This window comes from Arvicola amphibius, chromosome 1 (assembly GCF_903992535.2).
Source record: "Arvicola amphibius chromosome 1, mArvAmp1.2, whole genome shotgun sequence".
NCBI lineage: Eukaryota > Metazoa > Chordata > Mammalia > Rodentia > Cricetidae > Arvicola > Arvicola amphibius.
This window is the reverse complement of record NC_052047.1, coordinates 83,611,700-83,635,065: the sequence shown is the minus strand read 5'-3', so window position 1 is coordinate 83,635,065 and position 23,366 is coordinate 83,611,700. Positions and strand designations below refer to the sequence as shown.

At 38.2% G+C, this 23,366-nt stretch overlaps 1 protein-coding gene across 2 annotated transcripts in view; it reads right to left on the bottom strand.

The window, feature by feature from the left end:
* Vps54 (VPS54 subunit of GARP complex) overlaps positions 1-23,366 on the bottom strand; it is a 77,572-nt gene that overhangs the window by 18,198 nt on the left and 36,008 nt on the right. For both annotated transcript variants that reach the window (XM_038347657.1, XM_038347664.2), the window contains exons 8-16: positions 16,406-16,532; positions 15,410-15,517; positions 12,720-12,775; positions 10,026-10,122; positions 8,476-8,813; positions 4,469-4,598; positions 3,539-3,720; positions 2,814-2,926; positions 1,243-1,306 (exon numbers count right to left, since the gene is read on the bottom strand). In XM_038347657.1, the coding sequence (XP_038203585.1) occupies positions 1,243-1,306; positions 2,814-2,926; positions 3,539-3,720; positions 4,469-4,598; positions 8,476-8,813; positions 10,026-10,122; positions 12,720-12,775; positions 15,410-15,517; positions 16,406-16,532 (1,215 nt within the window). The remainder of the gene's footprint in view (positions 1-1,242; positions 1,307-2,813; positions 2,927-3,538; positions 3,721-4,468; positions 4,599-8,475; positions 8,814-10,025; positions 10,123-12,719; positions 12,776-15,409; positions 15,518-16,405; positions 16,533-23,366) is intronic.

Sequence of the window (23,366 nt, the reverse complement as noted above, 5' to 3'; positions counted from 1 at the left end):
GATTCGGTGCCCTCTTCTGACAGAACACTGTATGCATAATATATAAATCAATCTTTTTTTTTTTTTTTTTTAAAAAAAAAAAGCCTGCACGTTATTAAGAACTAAAATTCAATAGAAGCATCTAGACTTTTAAACTCATCTGGGAGCCTACGTATGTCTCATGTCTGCTTTAGAGTCTGCTCTGTGTGGTGTGAGTCCACTGCAGATCTTTATAATCTTCCTAGAAGATGCATTTGTCCCCTTTAGCCAGGAAGTTCAGTCTTTTTGGCAACAGTTTCTTTTCCTAAAGAGCCAAGAAACTTGACAAGGGGAGCCATTTTCATCAAGCACAGGAAATGTGACTGGATAACAAATCAATAGACAGAAATGACACTTCAGCTGGAGGGGTTGAAAGCAGCTTTGCCCTCCCAGAGACATGCAAAGATTCCAGAGGGCAGGAAGGAGTGTCCCTGTTAAACATATTTCAGCAACCTGAAAGTAATGGGGAAGAAGCTTCCAGCTTAAGCATCCTTTGTGTGGCTGCCATGGTACTAAGAGAACTGAAAACTGAAATCAGTAACTCCCTCACCTCTGCAGAGTGCATAGCTCTACCAGGGTATCAGAGACAATTCTACTGTATACACTGTTGTAACAAGACACTACTCTCTTTATGGAAGGAACAGCTTCAAGAAACTTCAAGAAACACTGACAAGAAGCAAAGACAACACAAATTGTTCAATGCTTTAAAGACAATGATGAGTTTAAAATTTCATAAAAGGCATGCAGCACAAACGATAAGTTCGTTTCCAGTTGACTTCAGTTAGAGACATATTTATTGACAAAAGGGCAAACGACCAACATCAACAATGGCAGTGGTGAGGTGTGCTAGGATACACAGAACAGCAACCACTCTCTGACAGAGCTGTTGTGTCTCACTAAACTACTATGCTATGTTACACACAAGGAGCTATAGAGAAAAACAGGCAGCAAGCGCCTGGGTGGTAAGAACGGTACCAAGCAGTTACTACACGGGCCTTGGGCTGATTCATACATTTCCTGTTACATGAGAAAATTGGGGCCTTTCTGTGACACCAGTGTAGTCCTTGATGGGTAAAGCATACTACAGAACAATGGAAAATTAAAAAAAAGAATCATAAAATTTCCCTTAAATATTTTATAGTTTTTAACATTGTTATTCAAAATTTGCAGTTCACTCCAAGAGAGAACAAGAAGGCAGGTTTCAAAGAGAAATGTGCTACTCACCCAACAACAGCATACTGGTGTCCTTCAACAACAAGGACTTCAGCTGGCTTCCTTTCTTCTGTAGCTAGAAAACAAAGCAAACAAGAAAGGTAAGAGACAAAATAAAACAAATTACTAGAGAAAAATAAAAATGGTAGTTCCTGTTTAGAACCAGAACTATCTCATCTCTGAAACAAAGACCTACTGAATCTTGGGAAGCTATGTGGCACTGTACAGGGAGTACACTGCTTTACAGTCAGACTTGGGTTTAAGTCCCACTATTCCAAGTATTGGCTGTATGACTTTGGGCCAATGACTTAAGTTCTTTGTAGCAAAACTATCTGCCTCTTAGGCTCATCAGAATGACAGGAGTAATGATTATAAACTGCCTCTCTATGGGACCTGGTACACAGTAGATAATAAATCATCCTTTGAAGTTAGAATTAGGTTAGAGGCAGAACTAGCATTTTACAATGGCTACTTTTCATTATTAACATTAGCCCTTAAAGAACTCAACCAAGACATTAATTTTGAGCATGTGATATGTTTTATCACTTAAAACAAAATTTTACATTTTTAGGTAAAAAGAAAAATAAATTAGATCACTGTCTTGGAGCAGCCAAATAATTAGCTTAACAAAGGCATATAATTAATGCTTTTCCTAAGTTTCAAGTTTCTGAACCCTTAAGACAAATATTTAATTCCTCTTTTCTTTCATGCAAATAAAGTAAGTTCTAGTATCAATTCAACTTGAACGTAGGTCTGTTTGTTTTGTGGTGGCAAGTGCTTTCTTAATTAACTCTCTCTTCTGCACACACACAAGCAGAGCAGATAAGAGACAGGTCCTACTGTCAGTTTGCCTGGATCTGAGTCCGTACTCTCCCATTTCTAGTTCTCTAACTCTAAACTTACATGTATAACCTTGCTGTGCTCCAGCTTCTGCATTTGTTAAACAGCCTCGTTTACAGAACATCAATGACATAGTACCTGTAAACTACTTAAAACAACAATGCCTAGCACCAGACAGGCACTCAGTATTAGGTATCAGTTAACCTTCCCTTCTCTGGGGCCATGGTCAGTACCTAGTAAGCCAGTGAGTGCACATGGATACAGGCATAAGAACCCAGGACTCCTAGTCATAAGGACTAGCAAGTGCTAACCGAGTTCTAACAGCACACACTCATGGTCAGCAAGGCAGGCCTGGGGAACAGAGACAGAAACAAAGTATATAATAACTCCTACCACAAGAACTTCCAAAGAGAGCTTGAGAGATGGCTCAGAGGTTAAGAGCACTGGCTACTCTTCCAGAGGTCCTGAGTTCAATTCCTAGCAACCACATGGTGGCTTACAACCATCTGTAATGAGATCTGACGCTCTCTTTTGGCAAATGTATATATATGAAATAAATTAATTAATTAAAAAAAGACCCTCCAAAGAAGTCAAAACCCTTCTCTTTCCAGACCCCCCCAAAAATTGTTAATGCATCTATATGTATAACTATTTGAAAAATCATTTTGTTTACATGAAGTGGAATTGAGACAGTATGCCCTAGTCATCAATATAAGGAACAGTGTGTGAAAGACTACACATACCCGCAGGTTTTTTTTCAGGTAATGCAATCTTTCCATCTGCTATAGAATCAACAAGATCCTGAAATTCTGCAGGAACATCAGCTTGCTTCCAGCGCTCATTGTCTAGGAGGAGGCTGTTCAAAAGTAAAAAGAAAGGCAGATGAACTTTAATGACATTCTCTTTAGTCAAAAGAAAGTAAGAAGATATTCAGCAAGTTGGCAGTACTCAGTTCTGAACGTCATGATAAACCGGACCCACCAACTAACAGAACTAATACTTTTCCAAAGTATCTTCTGTCTCTTAGCCTAGCCAAAAATAGCAAAGAAAACAATTTAGTCAAACTTGAGCGGGAAATCAACATCAATGAAGAATCAACAGAAAGACTTCAATAGAAATAAACTTTATTTATTTTATATCCTGACGACAGTTTCCCCTCCCTCCTCTCCTCCCACTCCCTTCATCTGTCTACTTGCTACGCTCAACCCACTCCTCCATTTCTGTTTAGAACAGGGCAGAGCTCACATGGGTATCAATAAACCATGGCATATCAAGTTACAGTAAGACTAAGTACCTCCCCTTGTATTAAGGCTGGATAGAAATAAATATTTTAACTCCATCTGAAAGCCAAGAAATGTGATCGCACTTCTACACTGTGAGGAATTTTGCCTGTCAACCAGCCACATTTCCCTTTTTAAATGTAACTGTTCTGTAAAGGGCAGGGAGAGCAGAACGGACACAGAGCTACCTGAGCTTGGTCCGCCTCTCTTCATGGAACCTGTTCACGAACTTGCTGGCTTGGCTCTGAAGGGCCCCCAGCAGTGACGTGCTCTTCCTCCCGCAGATCTGCTCAGTGTCCACAATGAACGTCTCCATTAATCTCGAGAGCGCTATGAACTCCGTGGAATTTAACTTTTCAAGGAAACCATCCTAAGTTTTAAAAATATCACATCACGACAAGAGTTAGTGTAACACAAAATGTGTAGAGCTATAAAACTGACAGGTTAACAACTTTGATGTTATTTTTATTTTACTAATATGCTATTTATATCATAGTAGTTAGATTTATGATTAAATACAATTATTTAACTTTAACTGAAATTTCCTAATACTTTAGGTCCAAAACTAGAACATAAAAAGCTGAAGATGTCTAAAGTTGGTTGTCACTTCATAACACAGTAATTCAAATGAGTTCATGTTATTCTACATGTTTTTTTTTTTTTTAAGACAGGGTTTCTCTGTAGCTTTGGAACCTGTCCTGGCCTCGAACTCAGAGATCCGCCTGCCTCTGCCTGAGTGTTAGATTAAAGGCATGCACCACTACCACTCGGCTTCCTATATGCATTTTACAATATTGGAGTTCAATTTTATTAACACCTTATTTTTTGTTTTGTATATATGTAAAATAGCATATTAGATTCAAATTAATTAAGGTGTTATATTTTTAAATAAAATTTTTAAAAAAACATTATTTTGAAAAGAATGGTTTAGTGGTTTTCCATTTATTTTATTTAATTATTTGACATTTCAGTAGTTCCCTAAAAGACCACAGCAATAATACCATCAACTTTTCAAGAGCTAAAGCTAGTAACCGTGACAGAGCACAGGCAAGTCTATCTTGGATCTCTAAAGTCATACTTTGTGTAAACAGAAAATCTCCAAGACTTTATGAAAATACCTTTGCTCTTGACATGAGAAACTTGACAGCTCGATCGTGGCATATATCTGACGCACTACATAATAATTCCTGGATGTTACTTGCTAATTTTCCTAGCTCCAAGTCAGTTAATCTCATATCTTCACTGACTCTGAAAATGATAAAATGAGATTTAATCAGGCAAAACCATATTCTCCACAAGTGGTGTATCAAAGAAGAAGACAAAGAGCTCACATTTATAGGGAAAAAAATTCTGGACTATAGCAAATTTTTAGTAAGTTCTAATGGCACCCAAGCTAACATTACCTAAGAACAGCTTTCTTTGCTATGGTAGTTTTAATGCTTAGCTCACACTCTGACTGGAAAGTATGCAGATACTAGAGCAGAAAAGCCATTGTTTTGGCTTAGATGTGAGGGGGCAGCTGTGGCAGGAAGGTGCAGGGAAGGACTAGGAGGGAAGGGATGGTATTCTACAATAAGCAGGTTCTTTTGTAAACGGAAGTTGCTGTCCTGTCCGGTCCCACAGCTGCTCAGTCCAAAGAAACACACAGAGGCTTATATTAATTAAAAACTGGTTGGCCTACTAGTCAGGCTTATTAACTAGCTCTTCCAACTTAAATTAACCCTTAATTCTTATCTCTGTTCAGCCATGTGGCATGGAACCTTATTCAGTGAGGAATTCTCATCTTGCTTCCTCTGTGTCTGGCTAGTGACTGCAGGTTGAGCCTTTCCTCTTCCTAGAATTCTCCTGTTCTGGTCGACCTGCCTATACTTCCTGCCTAACTATTGGCCAATTAGCATTTTATTAAACTAGTTTGAATGACAAATCTTTACAGGGTCCCACAGCATTCTTCCTTCCTAAGATTATAATTTACTTAGTGGCTGAATATTTACTGAACTGAAGTGCTCAGCACTGGAAAGATAAATAGACTGCTGCCCTTGAGGAAGCTGTGTTAAACAGCTGTATTTATATTTTGAAGGGAAAAGCAAGATTTCCCTCTTTTTAAATAAAGAAGCATATTATAAAGGCTACAATTCTAAGGCAACAGTTCAGTTTGATGTCATCATAAACCAAGTTAGTGTACTGTGTTATTTACAACACTTCTGTTTCAATAACACAGTTTTCAAAGATACTACTAAGAGGTTCTGTTTATATTACTTAGAAGCAACTTACTACTCTAACTGGGTTTAGATACTGAAGAAAATATCACTTAGTATCCCTCAAAACTATACTACCACTATCCCTATTTACTAGTGCCTTAAGACAATGCAGGGTCACAGCACTGAAGCGCTCTCAGAGCAGCCTTGCTCAGCTACACTGAAGCAGATGGACACTGGACCTCAGTAGTTTACCTACCCACAGCTGCAAAAGTAAGACTAAAATCCAGAACTGGTCTCTATTTCATTAAGCTTCCTCTGGTCTATAACTTTTGGGGGTGGAGATGGGAGGGGGTGGCTAGTACACGGATACTGTGGATGCAAACAGAGCCAGAGAGCGAGCTTTGGTCCTTCCTCAGGAGTCATTTACCTTGGGTATGAGACACGGTTCTCACTGGCTCAGCAAGTAGGCTAGGCTGGCTGGCTAGGGGAGCCAGTGGCTTACATGTCTCTGCCTCCCCAACTCTGGGATTTCAAGAACACACTACCACAACCAGCTTTTTTTTTTACCTGTGTTCTGGTATAAAACTCAAGGGCCTTTTATCTGACTACATTATTTCTCCAACACTCAAAACAATTATTTCTATATAGACAGTATGGTACTAATACCAACTCCAACAAAAATACTCACTTAAACTTAAAAGTTAAAATTTACTATTGAAATAAGGTCTTATCTTCTGCTAAAACTTGCCATGTAATGGAGTCACTGAGGAATTTAGACCTCTTGGCAATATGCTACTAACTCACAAAAACATAGAAAATAGTAAATTCTCCTTCACTCACGTGTTAGTTGTGTTTTTTGGCTGTGCACTCACCACAATGTGAGGCCATTGTGTTCAGTAACTGTGTGCTAGTATGCATATATGCATATGTGGCTACACTGTTTTTCCAATATACATTTGTTACATGTACATCAAAGATATCAACAAGAGTTTAAGAGCTAAGTATTTAACTCAGTGGCAAGAGCTTCTGTTTGGTATGCATAAGACCCAGTATCAATCCATGGACCCACCAAAGGTGAGACAGTCACTATCACTAAAAATGGAAATAACCTCAATGAATGAATTTTACTTTGTGATACTGTCATAAAATACAATTTTATACACAAATAAAAATAGATTCCCACTATATGCAAATATCCCAAACATAATATTGAAGGAAAAGAAATCAGATAAACACAGAAATGTGATTCTACTATATATGTAGCTAAAAACTAAAGCAACAACCACACATGCACAACACACACACACACACACAACATCACTAATGGTTTCAAGATGGAAATGGATTAGAGGAGGAGCAAGGGCAAGTACATTTTCTAGAGAGCAGATGCTGCTCCATTTCTTGACCTAACCGGTGATCTATGTTCTCATTTTGGAATAACTATTTGAGCTCAACATTTATAATCTGTCTACTTTCCCACATGTGCACTATGCACCAATTTAAAAGTCTGAAGCAAAACGAAGTAGGGAGAACCAGCGCTGCCCCTCCTGCCACTGCCAGGGCCGACAAGATGATAAACGCTGCAGAAGGCACCCTGAATGCAAACAAAGCTGCACAGTGAGGAGGAGAGCTTCCCTCTCAGGTAAAGATCTCCTAACTCTGAAATGTTTCAATAAATAAATAAATCATGTTATTATTTAAGATACAGAATTTTTGTTGCTGTTTTTTGAGACAGAGTCTCAGTGTATCTCTGACTCTCCTGAAACTTGCTATGAAGACCAGACTGACTTTGAACTCACCTGCCTCTGCTGCCCCACCCCCACCAGGTGCTGGGATTAAAGGTGTGCATCATTATGCCCAGTTAAGATACAGAATTTTAATACAGACTTTAATAGCAGTAATTATAAATAGTAAATATAAAGATATTAGCCTGAACACAGAAAAAAATATCCATTTACTAAGGCAGTTCCAGTATTGTTTTGGCAGAAGGAAAAGTATAATAAACTGACCTCAAATAAAACGTCAGCTCCGTGAGCTCTGGACCACAGCGACTGATGTGTTAACTAGGTCCTGTTATTCTTAATAGTTAAAGTACTCACAGGTTTTGTTTTGTATTTTTTGATTCCATATATTATAGGGACACCTGAAAAACTTAAGACTGTGGTCTACAGATTATTTTGGATAATTTATTCCATCTACTGTTACAATCCACAGCTGGATTATGTAAAAGAATGTTCTGGTTTAGCAACTACACACTCGGGGGCATCATGTCTGATTAGTCACACAAAGGAAAAGGGGAGGGTGAAGAAGTAAAGAGAGGGAGACAGTACAGTTTAGCGTATGGTACACTGTTGAGAACTGGGCATTTCAGATGAATGATACGTTAGCGTGTTCATGCTATTATGGCAAACTTTCTGTAAACCTGAAATAATTTCAAAACACATTTTTACAAGTGATGTTTAAAAGACAATGTGATTCACTAGGAAACTCATGCGTTTGAAAAACCAAATGTGTACGTTAAACGCACCTTTACTGGTATAAAATAGGAAAGCAGCAGGACAGAGCACGAGCAGAGAAAAATTACCAGTGCAGTCCTGGACATGGTTCCAGGAACAGTGCTGCTTACTTTCCATCAATCTCCTCAGCTTCCTGAGAATCAATTACCACTGCACTGAAATGAGGACGTCTTATTAAATAATTTAAGTTCCTCACCAGTCCTAAAGTCCTGCAATGTCTTCACTGTCTCCAAGGTTCTCCTCCATACCTTTCTACACATTTTCAAAATGAAGTATATGTTTCATAAATTAACATCATTTATCAAATTCCAAGACCAAAGGTACATTCTAAAACTAAATTCTCAATCTTACTGAATCCATTAATAAAATGGCTCAAAGAGCCATTGTTCTCACGAAAGCCAGGATACTCACATAATATCTATGCCTCCCGGAGCAGCACACGCTGATGCCTGCTCCTTGCTGGATGAAGAATCAGTACACTCTGGTTCAGACACCGAATCGCTGCTGCAGGGCTCGCTATTTGGAGATGTGTTTCTCTGAGAGGTAGTGTCAACTGCTGCAGGAGCTAGCTCACCCTCACCGAAAGCATCACTTATGAACAAGCCTTCGTGGGTCAAATAAGCCACCTCTGTGTCCACGGGACTGTCCTTCGCAGCGCTCCTCTGCTGGGCAACCTCCTCCAGCTCTCTAGTCCTTTGGTTTTTGTCAAGAACGGAGAGAACAACACTGTGAATGATATTCAATGTTGCCTACAAAAAGAACAGGGCACATTTTAGAAAGATACATTAAATATCACGAAACTAAGATTTACAAGAGTTAATTATGTGGCCATAATTCTGAACATCTATGACCACTAATGAATCAAAGTCCTATAACAAATGTTGCAGTTTTTAATCAGTCTTGTGTTGCGCAGTAACAGTGGTTTGTGAAAACCAACTGCACAGGAGAAGCGTTTCACTGCAGCTCAGAAAGCAGTGTGCAGTCTAACTCATTTCTTACAGAAATGTGCCTACAACACACTATGTATTTCACTAACCTCTTGAACATGCTGTACCAGATATAACCTCTCCCAGAAACTTATCAGTTACGTATACAATAATTTATAGCCCTTAGCCACCCCACACCCTGTCCATCTCTTACATCAACATTCCCTCGCTGGTTGACTGCTTTAACAGCCAGCTCCTTTCTGTTTCAACACTCCAAGACTGTTCTCAATCAACATTTTCTTCTCTACACAGAGTGCTCCTCCCCGTGACCTTTGCACACTGCACAGAATGCTCCTCACTGTGACCTTTGCATACTGTCCTTCCCATCACTTGGGTTCTGGCACAAATGGCAGCTTCCTCAAAGAGACTTTCCCTGACTCTCTACAACAGCTTTATCTCACTATGCAGCAGTGGCTGTTTTGTTATAAGTTTTTTGTTTTGTTTTGCTTGTTTAAAAACATTTATTATCATCTAAAATTATCCTTTTATTTACTTAGGTCTCTTTCAACTACATTGTTAGATCCACTTCAATATTATTATCCTAAACAATGGTATTTGATATGGAGGAAATACTCAATAAACACTGCAAGGTAGGTGGATAAAAAAGTTTATATAAATTAGAATCTTCATAAACTATTAAGACATAAGGGGCTTTGACATTCATGTTTGCAGATCTCATTATATATTGGTTCCTCTCTCAAGCATTTGATTTTTTTTTTTTTGGGATACACATGACTCTAAGGAAGCAGACTCCAAGTTCAAATCTCCAAAATCAGCAGAGTCCTAGTGAGTCCAGTGAGCATGAGGACACATCAAAGACAGACTAAGGGAAATGCAAGAAACTAAAACCCAGGCATAACGACATTCTGTACATAAAGGCTAACTTGCATTCAAACACATTTCAGCTCTACGAGTTCTGTCCGGAAAGATGACTGAATTTCAGAGATATTCCAGGCAACTGATGTGTAAGCTTACCTTCACTCTCTGTAGGAAAACTGTAAACTTAGAGAAAATATCCTTTAATAGATCAATCCACTGGGGAAAATTCAACATTCTCATTTGATCTGCAAGCCTACAAAAATTTAAACAGAAATAATTGTCTCTGGACCAATATGGTTAACATCTATAAGATGAAGGGAAGGATACTAAATATTACATAAAAATAAAGTGTCTTTTATCTAGAGCCCTAACTAAAATCATAGATTCCTGAGCTAAAGAGGTCAATTACCAAACTCTGCCTGTTTAAACACCATTCTGACTGACTAGTACAATCAAGTACACTGGCAAATAGTCCTTATCATACCTCAATCCCATGTGAGAAATGTGTTGTGACCTCTGAAGAAAAAAAAATCATAGACTTACATACTGACATTAGCTAAAAGTAAAGATCTCTTGTGGAATAATGACAGAAGGAAGTATAAAAGCACTTTTCCACCAGTTACAAGTAGGGCAGCCTGAAGGCATGGACTTTGGGCAGTATCGAAAGAGCCTTAAGCCCAGCTGTTTAACGCAACTGCTGGCTGCAGAAATCTGCCAAGTGACTGAGCCCTTCCCTGCTTCAGTTTTGTTTTGTGTTTTCATTTTAACCTGGAGAGAAAGTATATATCTTATACAATTATAAACATTAAAGACACTGATAGAACATACCATCAGCAACATACAGTACATTTAAGAAATGATGTCAGCCAATATTACTTTGATAGTTGCTATCAATTAATAACTTTCAATATGAAACAGGTTAATACAAAACAGAATCCCCTAATGAGATTTTATAGAACTAAAGAAACTTATTACTCTGTAATTCCAGTAAATGCTGCTATAGCCATGAGTTTATTCAAAAAAAAAAAAAAAAAAAAAAAAGTTCCTGCACCGGACACCAGGAAGCTCTCTATTTAAGTTGGGAAATTCCGAAATTCCTTACAGATTGTCTCAACTAGGGTTTTTATTGCTGTGAGAGAAGACCACTACCACAAACTCAGGGAAGAAAAGAATTTATTAAGCTTACAAATCTCAGGTCACACTCTATTGCTAAGAGAACTTAGGTGGGGAGCTCAGGCAGGAACCTGGAGGCAGGAAATGATGCAGAGGCCAAGGAGGAGTCCAGCTTACAGGCGTGTTCTCTGTGGTTTGCTAGGTCTGCTTTGTTAAAGCACCAGGGATCCCAACTGGCACAGGGATGGCACCATCCACAGTGAGCTGGGACCTCTCACATTAACCACTATATAAGAAAATGTACTACAGAACTGCCAATAAGCCAACCTTATGGAACTGAGAGACCCTTTCCCCAAATGATTCTAACTTGTATCAAGTTGACAAAAAATTACCCTGCACAAGAGCAAGAAAATAAGTCACTGCTTCTTGAGTTTTCTAAAAGTGCCCATGACTTGTCTCCCAGTAGTTCCTCCTTGACAACAGGTGCTCCAAAAATTTTTGAAAAAGATGTGCCAAGGGATAGTGTGCAAATTGTTAACACAATTAACAAAGAATTAACAAACAATTAATAAACAATTAACAAACAATTAACAAACGGGAGTTTGGCCCGGAACCTTAAAAACCATCCATATTAGCATTTGTATCTTTGACCAGGTAAGGTTTACATACGTAAAAGAATGAGAAATTCAGTCGTAAAATACTTATCACTATCCTCAAAAGATAGGCATTTCAAGATAAAAGCAAAAAAGTATGGACCCAAGCAATTCAAAATTAAATACCTAAACTCTTCAAAGCCTACTAGAAGTTTGACTATAGAGCTAAATGATTTAAACTTAATACTTGCTACCACCACTATAATAAATGATTTTCAATATCTTCCACTTTGTATCAACCCTCTATTCCCCCTCTATACTCAACTCTGCCATGAAAAGTCAACCTGCACGGACTGGCCAATGACAACTCTTATAAAGAGTAGAGAAAGCAAGGATAAAGCAGTCCACTCCTTATCTACAGCTTTATGCTTTTGTTATATTACCCGTATTCAAAACAGGCAATACTAAATGGAAATATACTAAATAGAAAATTCCCAAAATACAGGAGTCTGTCACCGTTGTGAGTAGTATGCTGATGGCCCCTCCCCTCTGCACCGTGAATTAGACTCATCCCTTTGTTCAATGTATCCATGTTGCATACACTACCTGCCCAATAATCACATGTACAATCTCAGCTAACAGACGAGCTATGCCAGCAGCAGTGCTTTTCTGCATGTGTCCTTTATTTACTTAACAGCAGGGCCAGAGCGAGAGCACGGACCTACAGAAGACAGGGCAGGAGCATCTGCTGACAGACGAATGCCCGTGCTGTGCAGCACGGCTAGAGAACACATAAGAAGACACAGTCTAGCTGAGGCTCCTGCCTGTGTCCCAGGCCTTCACGGGAGCGCTAACTGTAGCTCCTGAGGATAAGGAGCTGTACCTACCCTTCCCGTTCCCACCCCAAGATTCACCTCACGTGCTGTTTCCTCTACCCAAGGCTGCAGCTTTCGGTTAAGGACAGCACTGTCTTTCCTCTGCATTTTGTTAACCGCTCATTTCTATCTCTTACAAGTACTGCATTATCATGTATAACTTCTTACACCCTGACCCAAACCTCAGCCAACGATCCTTTTAAAATGCTAATTCGCATGTCTCATCATTCCCATGACAAACACAAAGCTACACACGTGTTTATACTTACTTCACAACAACATCTGTGTCTATTTCTTCTATTTGTGAAACTTTATTAATCACACGCTGCAATTTAAGAAAAAAAGGCAATTTGGTCAGTTGTTTCTAGAATCCCAACTACTTCATGTTTCACCTGTACATTAAAAAAGAACACGCTGGGTTGGGGGAGCTCAGTCAGTAAGGTGCTTGTCTAATTCCCAGAATCCGTGTTAGAAAGCCAGTTGTGGTTGCACACCCTGCTACTGGACAGCTGGGGAGCCAGGAACGGGCAGAGCCTTGGGGCTCACTGGCCAGCCAGCCTAGCCTGCCAGGCAAGCTCCAGGTTTAATAAGAGATGGTCTCAAAACACAGGGGAATGTCTCCTAAAGGTGCCAAAGGTTGTCCTCTGACCTCCACATGTGTACACACACATGCATGGATCACTCCACATGCAGCTGAAGATGCTCACACATATACATGTGAATTAAAAGCAAAAGAACTGTGCTGTAGAGTTGGCTCAGTCATTAACAGCACTGGATCCTCACCCAGGTTCGAGTCCCAGCACCCACTTGGTGGCTCATAACCAGTTCCAGGGGATCCAATGCCTTCTTCTGGCTTCCTCAGACACCAGACATGTGCATAAAGTACAGACATACAGGCAAGCAAAGCATTCCTATACATAAAATATTTTTAATTTTTAATAAACAAAACAAAAGAATTCCTTGACTACAATAGTCCTTTTTTTGTAAGTATAGTGTTAAAAATTAAACATAGGGCCTCAGTACAATAAATACCCACTCCAAGGAAACTCATACAAATTATACAGAAAGTATAACACTTTCACACAGAGTGCTATCTGCTGAACTAGAATACAACTTAAAGAAACTGAACATTTAAAAATCTTAGAATTCCATTCTGTGTCTAGTTAATACTCTTCTCAAGTCACTATTTTTAAAAGCTGATTTTTATTTTATGTATATCAATGTTTTCCTAAATGTCTGTCACATGCATGTAGTGCCTGCAGAGACCAGAAGAGGGTGCTGAACCACCGAAACTGAAGTGAAATACAGTTGTGGGCCACCATGAGGGTGTTCTTGAACCCCGATCCTGCAGCCAATGCTCTTAACTGCCAAACGATCACTCCAGACACAAAAAGTTACTACTAATAGATTTCTAAAGTGTGATTCATTTTGCCTGTGTCTGAATCATACATGTAGTATATATTCATTATGTCTATACTATTCATTTATGCAGCTATGAATAAATAATTCATTCAGTTGCATTACAATATAGTATTTCATTGTATATATGCCATAATTCTGTTTGTCAGTTCTATTTCTGATGAAACAATTTAGACTGTTCCTTTATCTCAAATGGTGCTACCATATACATTCTATTGTACTGTGTTTGAATGAATTTACCTCAGTATTCTGTTAGGTGAATTCTTAAGAACAAAATTCTGTTTTGTAATGTATATATAGTTAGCATTAATAAATACTGCCAACAATTTTCCACGATGGTTATACCATTTAGAAAAACAGTGTTTCATCCAGTGTTTAAGTAAAAGAAAAAGCAATTACAGGTTTTGTGTATTTTATATAAACACTGAAAACTTATATATGTACATTTAACCTAATGGTAATTAAGCCTAATGAACACATGTAAAATTATCTAAGTTAAAACAATCAAAACAAAGAGTGGGGAAACTATACATGGTAGAGTTGGGATTTCAGCTCTGTAGAAGAGTATTTGCTTAACATATTTAGCATAAAGCCTGGATTCAATCCCCAACAAAAGGGGTAAAATCTAAAAGATTTTAGACTGTTATTTTCTAAGCAGGGCAAAAGGAAGATAACACTTAAACACTTAGAGGGGGGACTATAAATTAGCAACATGTTTTCAACAACAATGCAGTCTTATGTATTAAACAACTTAAAAAATATTCTTCCCTCTCTACCAGCAATTCTGCTTTCAGACATCAGCCTAAGAAAACCACCTTTTTGTTGTTTCTGTCTGTGTGCACATGTGAGTGCACATGTGTGGGAATCTAGGTGTGCCTGCTGAGACCATCTCAGCTGTTATCCTTTCAGACAGGGTCACTCGTTGGCCTGCAGCTCATCTATTAGGATGGACTGGTTGGCCAGGCAGCCCCAGGCACTTCCTGTCTCTGTCTCCCCAGAAACGGGATTACAAGTGCACACTTGTGTGCAGTATTTTTAAAAAGGTTCTGAGGATCAAAGTAGGTTCTCTGACTGTACCATCCTCTCAATCCCTTTAAAACAAACAAAACTTAAATATAAAAGATAATTTATCCCCAAGAGGTCTGTCAGTCTTATTTACAGTATCAAATTCGAACCTTAAATATTCCACATTGAAAGAGAGACAAAACAGGTCTGACCAACAAGATGTTGGTTCAATTTTACAGAACCATAAAACTGGTATCTCAGAAGGTTTCAAAATAGTGTGAACAAATACTATGTGGTTCTAACATCTGTACAAAATCATAAGAAACCCAGAATATTCATACATAGAAAATTCTTAAAGCAGTGTTAAAACTTGGCTGGTAGGGTATGCTTCTCTTATTTTTCTTATTTTTCCATGTATACAATTTTAGAGAAAATGATGACATATTACTACTATATTGCATATCTTACATATTACTAGGTGACATAAAAATACACTTCACAGGGTTTCATATATCAAATAAAATATGTACAATACCTCTTTAATGATATTCTTTGCTGTAATAATCATTTCTTCACCATAGATTTCTAAAAAGTTAAGTTTTCTTTGTTTCAAAAGTCCAAATACAAGAGATACTAATCTTTCCTATTAAAATAAAACAAAGATACATAATTTTACATTTGAAATTTAATTTAAAAATAGAAGCATTTATCAAAAGGGTTGTGTCAGAGCCTCAGCTCTCTGCCCACACACAGTGTGGTGTGCCCAGAAGGATGAGGCTACCCCTCCCACAGCAATCTTGCCATCGGATTTTTGGAGTCTGTGATCTTCAACAGGTAATCCCTATTCTACCACAATGGATGAAATGAAGCTGGCTAAAGGGCAAACAATACTAACAGGTCTTCTGTCCTCATTTCTACAGTTAGAGAATAGCCACAAACACTTAGAACCATTCCACAAGACTGGAATGCCAATCTGGACTCTGAGTGGGACGCCAGCCACTAATATGCACACCTCTTTCAGTCACTATGAGTCAGGGGCTTTAGATTCTTTCTCCTTCCTGATTGGCAATGATCTGCACTGCAAAATTACTAGTCAGTAAAGCCTGGATATGATATATGTACAAATACATGCAAATCAAACATGTTCAAAACAGGTGATCAGTAAATTTGGATGATTACCATATTATCACATAACCATCACGTCTTACAGAAGATAAACCCCAGTGAATACATGCCCATGGAATATAAATTAAGCCATTCATCCTGTATCTCTATTTTGAACTTGGTTTGTAACCTTTAATGACCTCATTTCAACTTCTTTTTCTAAGTAGATCATGACATGATCCCACTCCCCCCCCACTTCACAGGATACTAAGTATTTATGATGCTTATTAAAGACACATGGGCCTCAAAAGTCTGACGGACATGGAAATCTGAGGCAACTTTGCTCACTGTCACCTAGACGAATGTGTTATAAGCTGAAGCTGTGAAGGCAGCATGGACAATTGGATTGCACAGTTCAGACACATACCTCTTCTAAAACGTGACATTCACCATCCAGGGGTCTATTTAAGTCACTATGAGAGTAAGTAGAAAATTCTGCAATCATCATTTTATCAATCAGCTTTTCTAATTCACAAAGCTGTGACCCCAAATGCCTATCAAAACAAGAGAAAAACATTATATATATATGCGCGATGAGAACAGACGAAGCTTTTCTGGCTGACAGTACTTACTCAACAACACGACGTTTTAGTAAAATGGAGCCCTTTAATGAGCAAAAATCACTGTCATAACATCACTTAAGCTCCAGAATTCTACCTCTCTCTATTAGTTTTTAACCTTTAAACACTAAACAGATAAAAAGTTGTAGAAACCGTTACTGGATACAATTTTTATGACTACTTTTTATAGATGAACTATCAGCTGTTCAAATTCCTTTATCATTAACCATTTATTGAGTATCAGTGGCAGTGGCTCCCTAATCGTTCATTTAGTCAGCAAACCAAAGTCCCTAATACTTAGCAGGTTCTATTCTTTTATTTAAGTAATCTAAATAGCCTGTCATGATAAACTTGAGTTCCTCTTCATCAGCCCTCAAGTCACTAAATTTGCAATCATTAGGCTAGAAAGATGGGGGAGGGGGGGTTACCAGTACTTAAAGCATTTGCTGTTCTTGTAGAAGACATGAGCTCAGCTCCCTGAGCCTACATGGACCAGCTATAATTCCACTTCTAGGTGGGTTGCTAATTCCAGGACAGTGAGGACAAGACCCATCTATCTAAATAAACAAATAATAAATATGTCTGATAATAAATTACTAATTTAATATATAAATGTAATATGTAAATAAATTATCTTTGGAGCTAATTTTTAACATTTTAAACAATTTTACATTAAATATAAATCTAATACAGCTACTTCTAATACACACACTGCATCTACTTGAAAGAGAGGACCTCAGAGTGTCACCAGCTGTCTTTATGCAGACAGGCGGCAACAGTGCAGTTTTCAAAATTAGTTAAAACAGTTACAACTTTCAGGACAATAATATTCTATCATAAACAGCTTACGGTAAGAAGGGATGGTGATGATTTTGAAACAAACATGACAAAATAAGAGGTTAAGTTGTATTTTGCAATACGAAAATATTTCTTATAGTTAGTAAGAGGATTAATAAACTTCTCATAAATGGCGCCAACATCTCATACCAGCACAAACTGAAACACTTCCAGAACCTAACAAAACCACTTAGGCAATTTCTCTTTGACCTAGGAATCCCACTTTTTAGAACTGGAATCACAACTGTGCTGGCAAAAGTTAAAAGTAATAATCATACACACATACAGACATGCAGGCATGCTACAGGCAGACTGGGTGCATTGCTGTAGCTGAGGAAGTGGAGGTCAGGCGTGGTGGCACACCTATCTCCCCAGCAGTCAGGACGCTCCGGCACATTGAGATCATATCTCAAAAAAAGGAAAATGGAAATAATCCAAATACTGACAAATGAGATCTAACTGGATATATCACAATATGGTCTTAACCAAGGACTGTACACTTCATGTTCAACTACACTTTTTGCAGAATATTATTACAATTGTTAGCCATTGTTTATTTTTGAGTGTGCCTAACCTGACCACAGGCATGGGGGTGTTCATAGAGTTTGGCACTATCTGTGCTTTAGGCATCTACTGATGGTCTTGGAGTATTCCCACAGGTAAGTGGGGGGAAAGAGTTCTGAGAGCATTTTGTGTGCTAAAAACAAATGAGAAAAGGTGCTGGTGTCTAAGAATCACATTTTCAGCCTGGTCAAGGGAGATAATAAAATTGCAGAAGGAACACACTATAGGCACCCATGCGAATGGGCAATATCAGCAGAGGGCTCACAGCTTCTTCTTAGGAGGAAAATCAGGGGCTGAGGTATACCTCAGTAGTAGAGTAAGTGTTTTTAGCGTATATGAGGCCCTGGGCTCAATCTTAACACCAACAAATAAATTAAAATTATGTAAAATCATTCAAAAGGCAAATTATTTTCTAGTTCTATCCACTACAAAAGCATAGGAACAACCAAACCAGTAGCTCAGATTTCTAAACACAATGGTCCCACTAACAGAGGCTCCTACACTGGTGAGAGAGCTAGCTCTGCAGGTAAACGCATTGCCACACATGTAATCTCAGCACCCTGCAGCTAGACACGAGGTGGAAGACGGCGTGATGCTCAGAGCTCTGGGCTAACTAACCAGGAATACACAGCACAACAGAAACAAGACCTCGACTCAACAGGGTAGAAAGACTGAGTCCTAAAAGTTACAGGCATGTGCACATGCACACATGCTCGCACAGTAATAATAAAACTTAAATTTCTTTACAAAAGGACAAATCCCTAAAGAAATGACAGCATACAATCCAGGCTAGAAAATGTGTAAACATGGGGATCCTATCACAAAAAAAAATGCAGGCTATCAAGTTATTTCTCATGGACTCATTAAAAGGACTCAAGAATGAACTGGTAGAATCGCCAATAAAACATCAAAAATAAAAATACCAAAGGCTGTTTTTAAAAGACTTTAAAAATATCAAATGCATATAAATCTAAATCCATGTACTCAATGTAAGAACTTTTTAAAGAACAGCTTAGCAGCTGGAAGATGCCAATTTATATTTCAAAAACTGCTAGCTAAAGACAAATTATCCAGAGTCCACTCCACCTTTCCTTACAGGAGCTGTTTCAGATTAGCCAGATGTGGCTGACTACCAAGCAGGCCAGGGATCAGAGGTGTCTCCCTACACCCACATGTGAGGGAAAACAAAAAATCCCTTTGTACTGTTTGACTCCTCTAAAGCTTAAATCCTAATAGCCTGTTGCTGACCAGAAACTATACCAGCAACCTAAGTTTGAACACATACTTTGTATGTTGTAATGTAGTATGTATTGTAAAACATGTAAAAAACATGAAAGTTTTTTTCTTCCCTCTTTTGCACCACTGAAGCTTGAACACAAGCTCTCATGCGTGCTACAGACAAGGCCTTTAGGTGTGAGCTATCTCCCCACCTACCGTTCTGCTTTTTCTTTTGAGACAGTTGCTCACTAATTTGTGTGAACTGGCTTTAACCAACTCTGTAACCCAGCTGAAAGAGTCCTTCTCACTGTGACAAGCGACGACCTGGAGAGGTGACTGCCACACAGTTAAGCAGCTGCTCTCGGTACTGCAGCCCCCACCACAGTAACAGGAAAGGACAGCCTGGGGTGTAGGCAGCTTGCGCATTTAATGCTGCAATCTCAGTGCTTGTTCACATCTCTCTACTGTGAAGGGTGCCACTTACAGTTATGTACTACCAGGCAAGTTCTGACACATTTTACTTTTTCTAATAAGTTTGTGCTTTAAGACAGGAAATAATAAAAACAGACTACTGTCTACATATATTTTATACATTTGTGACATACTTTTTTAAATTTATTAAATTTTTTAGGCTATACTGTATCAGACTTTCTTACTGTCACAATTCCAAATTTGTGTTTTCAAAAAATTGTTAATGGGGGGGTCTCTTTACAGGAATAGACCAGCTAATAGACTCTAGCGGAGCTGATCAGGGCACTGAGAGGGGCAACTGCGTACATGCTCACTAACTTACACACTGCTCCTGTAAGAAACGCTAACCAATCTCCAATTACAGAAAACACAGATGGAAGGAGACCATGTGAAACATGAGGTTGCAGTTCTCAATGAATACTTTCAAAAGGAAAAAATAAAAATAAAGCTATATATATCAAAAGGTGTTTGGAACACATAAGTCAATCACATATTATCTCGACAACTATATTCTGCAGATAATATTTCGGCAGTTATATATTACAACAAACATACTATAAAATTGGGGATAAGCAGAGACAAGTCATCACCAAGTAGCTATCTGAAGAGATCAGTGATATAGAGTTGCTTTTTTTAATCTCATCTTTAAAACTACATGAAATATTTATGGCTGAAACAAAATATTTGAAACTTAAAATAATTCAGGAGTCTGGGGAGAGTAACAAAGAAAAAAGAATGGCCGTGAATTGATGGTGCATAGGATAGTATCTGTTAGTTTCCTATAATTTTCTTGACTTCCTTTATCTTTCCATGTACTTGTATTCTTGATCATCATCCCTCCACCCACTCCCGGCCGTGAGACAGGGTTTCTCTGTGAAACAACCCTGGCTGTCCCAGAACTCTCTCTGTAGACCAGGCTGGCCTTGAACTCACAGAGATCTGCCTCTGTGACCCAAGTGCTGGGATTAAAGCTGTGAGCCACCACTGCCTGGCTTTGATTTTTTTTAAAAAATATAAGGCATGATATAGATTTACAACATGTAAATTTAATACTACTTGTTCCTCAAGTAATTTTATGGAAATCATAGATTCTCTTTTAATTCAGATTAGAAGGCAATACTCGGGTGTATATTAACTCTGGGTGTGATAATAGTCCTCAACAAATTCCACAAAAATTCTGGGGTCAGGTTTGGATGAATGCACCTACTATTTGTTCATTAAAATAATAACAAAATTTCTGTCAATTTAAGCATGAACTATTAATAAGGTTCTCAGACTTTTTATTTTATTTTATTTTGGTTTTTCAAAACAAGGTTTCTCTGTGTAGCCCTGGCCATTCTGGAACTAGCTCTGTAGACCAGGGTAGCCTTGAACCCACAGAGATCCGCTTGCTTCTGCCTCCTGAGTGCTAGGATTAAAGGTGTGAGCCACCACTGCCTGGCCTCAGACAATCTTAAATAACTTGAGAAGCTTCATTTTTATGTATCCTGAAATTCAGATTATAAGGAGCAGATATAAACTTTAATGTTATCAAATAATATTTGTTATGCATAAAACACACATACAAAGATTTTCCTAAGCAATTCATTTAACAAGCATGTAGCCTAGGGCAGGACATGGTGGCACACTGGGGAATCAGAGGCAGACAGATCTTTTTTAATTCATGGCCAACCTGATCTACATGTCAGTTCCAGGCCAGTCTGCGCTTTCTTGAGAGCATGTCTCAAAATAAATAAATAGAAGTGTGTAGCTTAATAATGTCTTTATAGAGTGGTGACAGACCTACTGAAATAGAATGCTGTGATGGCTGATCTTGGCTGTCAACTTGACTACATCTGAGCATAACGACGAGAGATTTTCTTGACTGGATCATTTGAGGTGGGAAGACCCACCCTAAATCTGGGCCACACCTTCTGGAGCGCCCCATATAAGAAAGAAGTCTTTTTGCCTTTTGCCTACTTGCCCTCACTCTTGCTGGCAAGTTCACCCATCCTGCTGAGGAGGAACTCCTTCATCTTTAAGAATCCGCTTTTTCAGGATCCCAACACGGAGACTGCATGGGAACTGAACCTGACTCAAAGAAAGCTACAACCCGTAAAAACCTCACTAATAAATGTTCCTCACTATATAAAGAGTGTGTGTGTGTGTTCAGTTTACCAGTTCTATTCCTTTAGACAGCTGTGAACAATAGAAGGACTTAAAAAAAAAAAAGGAAGAAGAAACCTGTAATACCACTTCTGAAAAACCACTAAATCTACATACCCAGCTAAAGTAACTTGGAACAATTACAACACTTCCTACATGACTGAATTTATACATTAACTTAGATCTTCTGCTAAGATGCTCAATACAGTGACCTTTGTGTTCCAAGTATCAGAGAAACTTGTATATCAATACAGTCTACAGAAGTTTTCACTTTATCAAACAGCAAAATCTCTTGGCTTTAGCTCAAAGCATAAATTATGATGTTTTCTTATTCTAATGTTTATAAACCAAACTGCAGATTACATAGGATTATAGGATCAAATAATATGTTGAATATCTTGATAAAATCAATAAAATAAATTCTTTAAATGAAATCAGAAAGTAGCTTCTTATCAATTAAACCACAGAATGCTGAAATCCATAATTAAATCTGGATGCTGTTCACCTCTTAGATAAGGGAGGGAGAGAGAAATGGAGGGAAGAAGGGAGGGAGGGAGGGAGGGAGGGAGGGAGGGAGGGAGGGAGGGAGGGAGGGAGGGCGGGAGGGAGGGAGGGAAGAAGGGAGGGAGGGAGGGGAAAGAAAGGAAGGAAAGCAGACAGGCAAGCTGGCTGGCTGGCTTACAACTAGAAAACAAACTAATTTCATTCATTTTTATCTGAAAATTAATTACTCGGATAGTTCCTTGTTCAGTAAAACTAGCACAATTGCCTATAATTTCAGCCATCTACATCATTATAAAATCAGTTTGGTGTCCAGAGTTATCTGATGGGCAGGAAGATGCTCATTCAAATGTATTAACAAGCTCCAAGCTATGAGATGTCTGAATCTCCCTTCTATTGTTGTGTAACTAGCTTTATGACCTGAAACAAATTATTTAAGGCTGACTATACCTCACTTGCAGTATCTGTGGAAATATGATAACACATCATATCTCATAGCTTCTGTACAGGAAAACCAATCAGCTCATCTATTACATGCACCATACTTGGTTTAGAGTACTAATGAACTCAATAATGTTGCTTCTACAAACCTTTACAATAAAAAAAAGCAAACACGGCCCTAGATTTCAAAGTAATTAAAGCCTTACTGTAAAAAGGAAGAAAAAGAAAAGCTGGGGCCTATCAATTTTAAATGCATTCTCAGAGCCATACTGAGACTTTTACAGTGTATCTATGTAAAAATTTGAATACTGTTAACTTTAACAATACCATTAAATTAACAATACAGCAAAATTATATGTATTATTTCAATGACTATGTTTATTGCTAAGAGTAGAATTTCTTTTCATGTGTGACAGTAAAAAATATGTATTATAATTAAAATTGTCCAGTATCATAATAATTTAAAACAGTAAAAACCATTATTTTTTTAATTACAAAAACCAATACACATACAAAATAATCATTGTAGGAATTAAGCATGAGTCAAAATTTCCACCTGAATAAATTACTCTTTGGGCTCAGAGAAGAAAT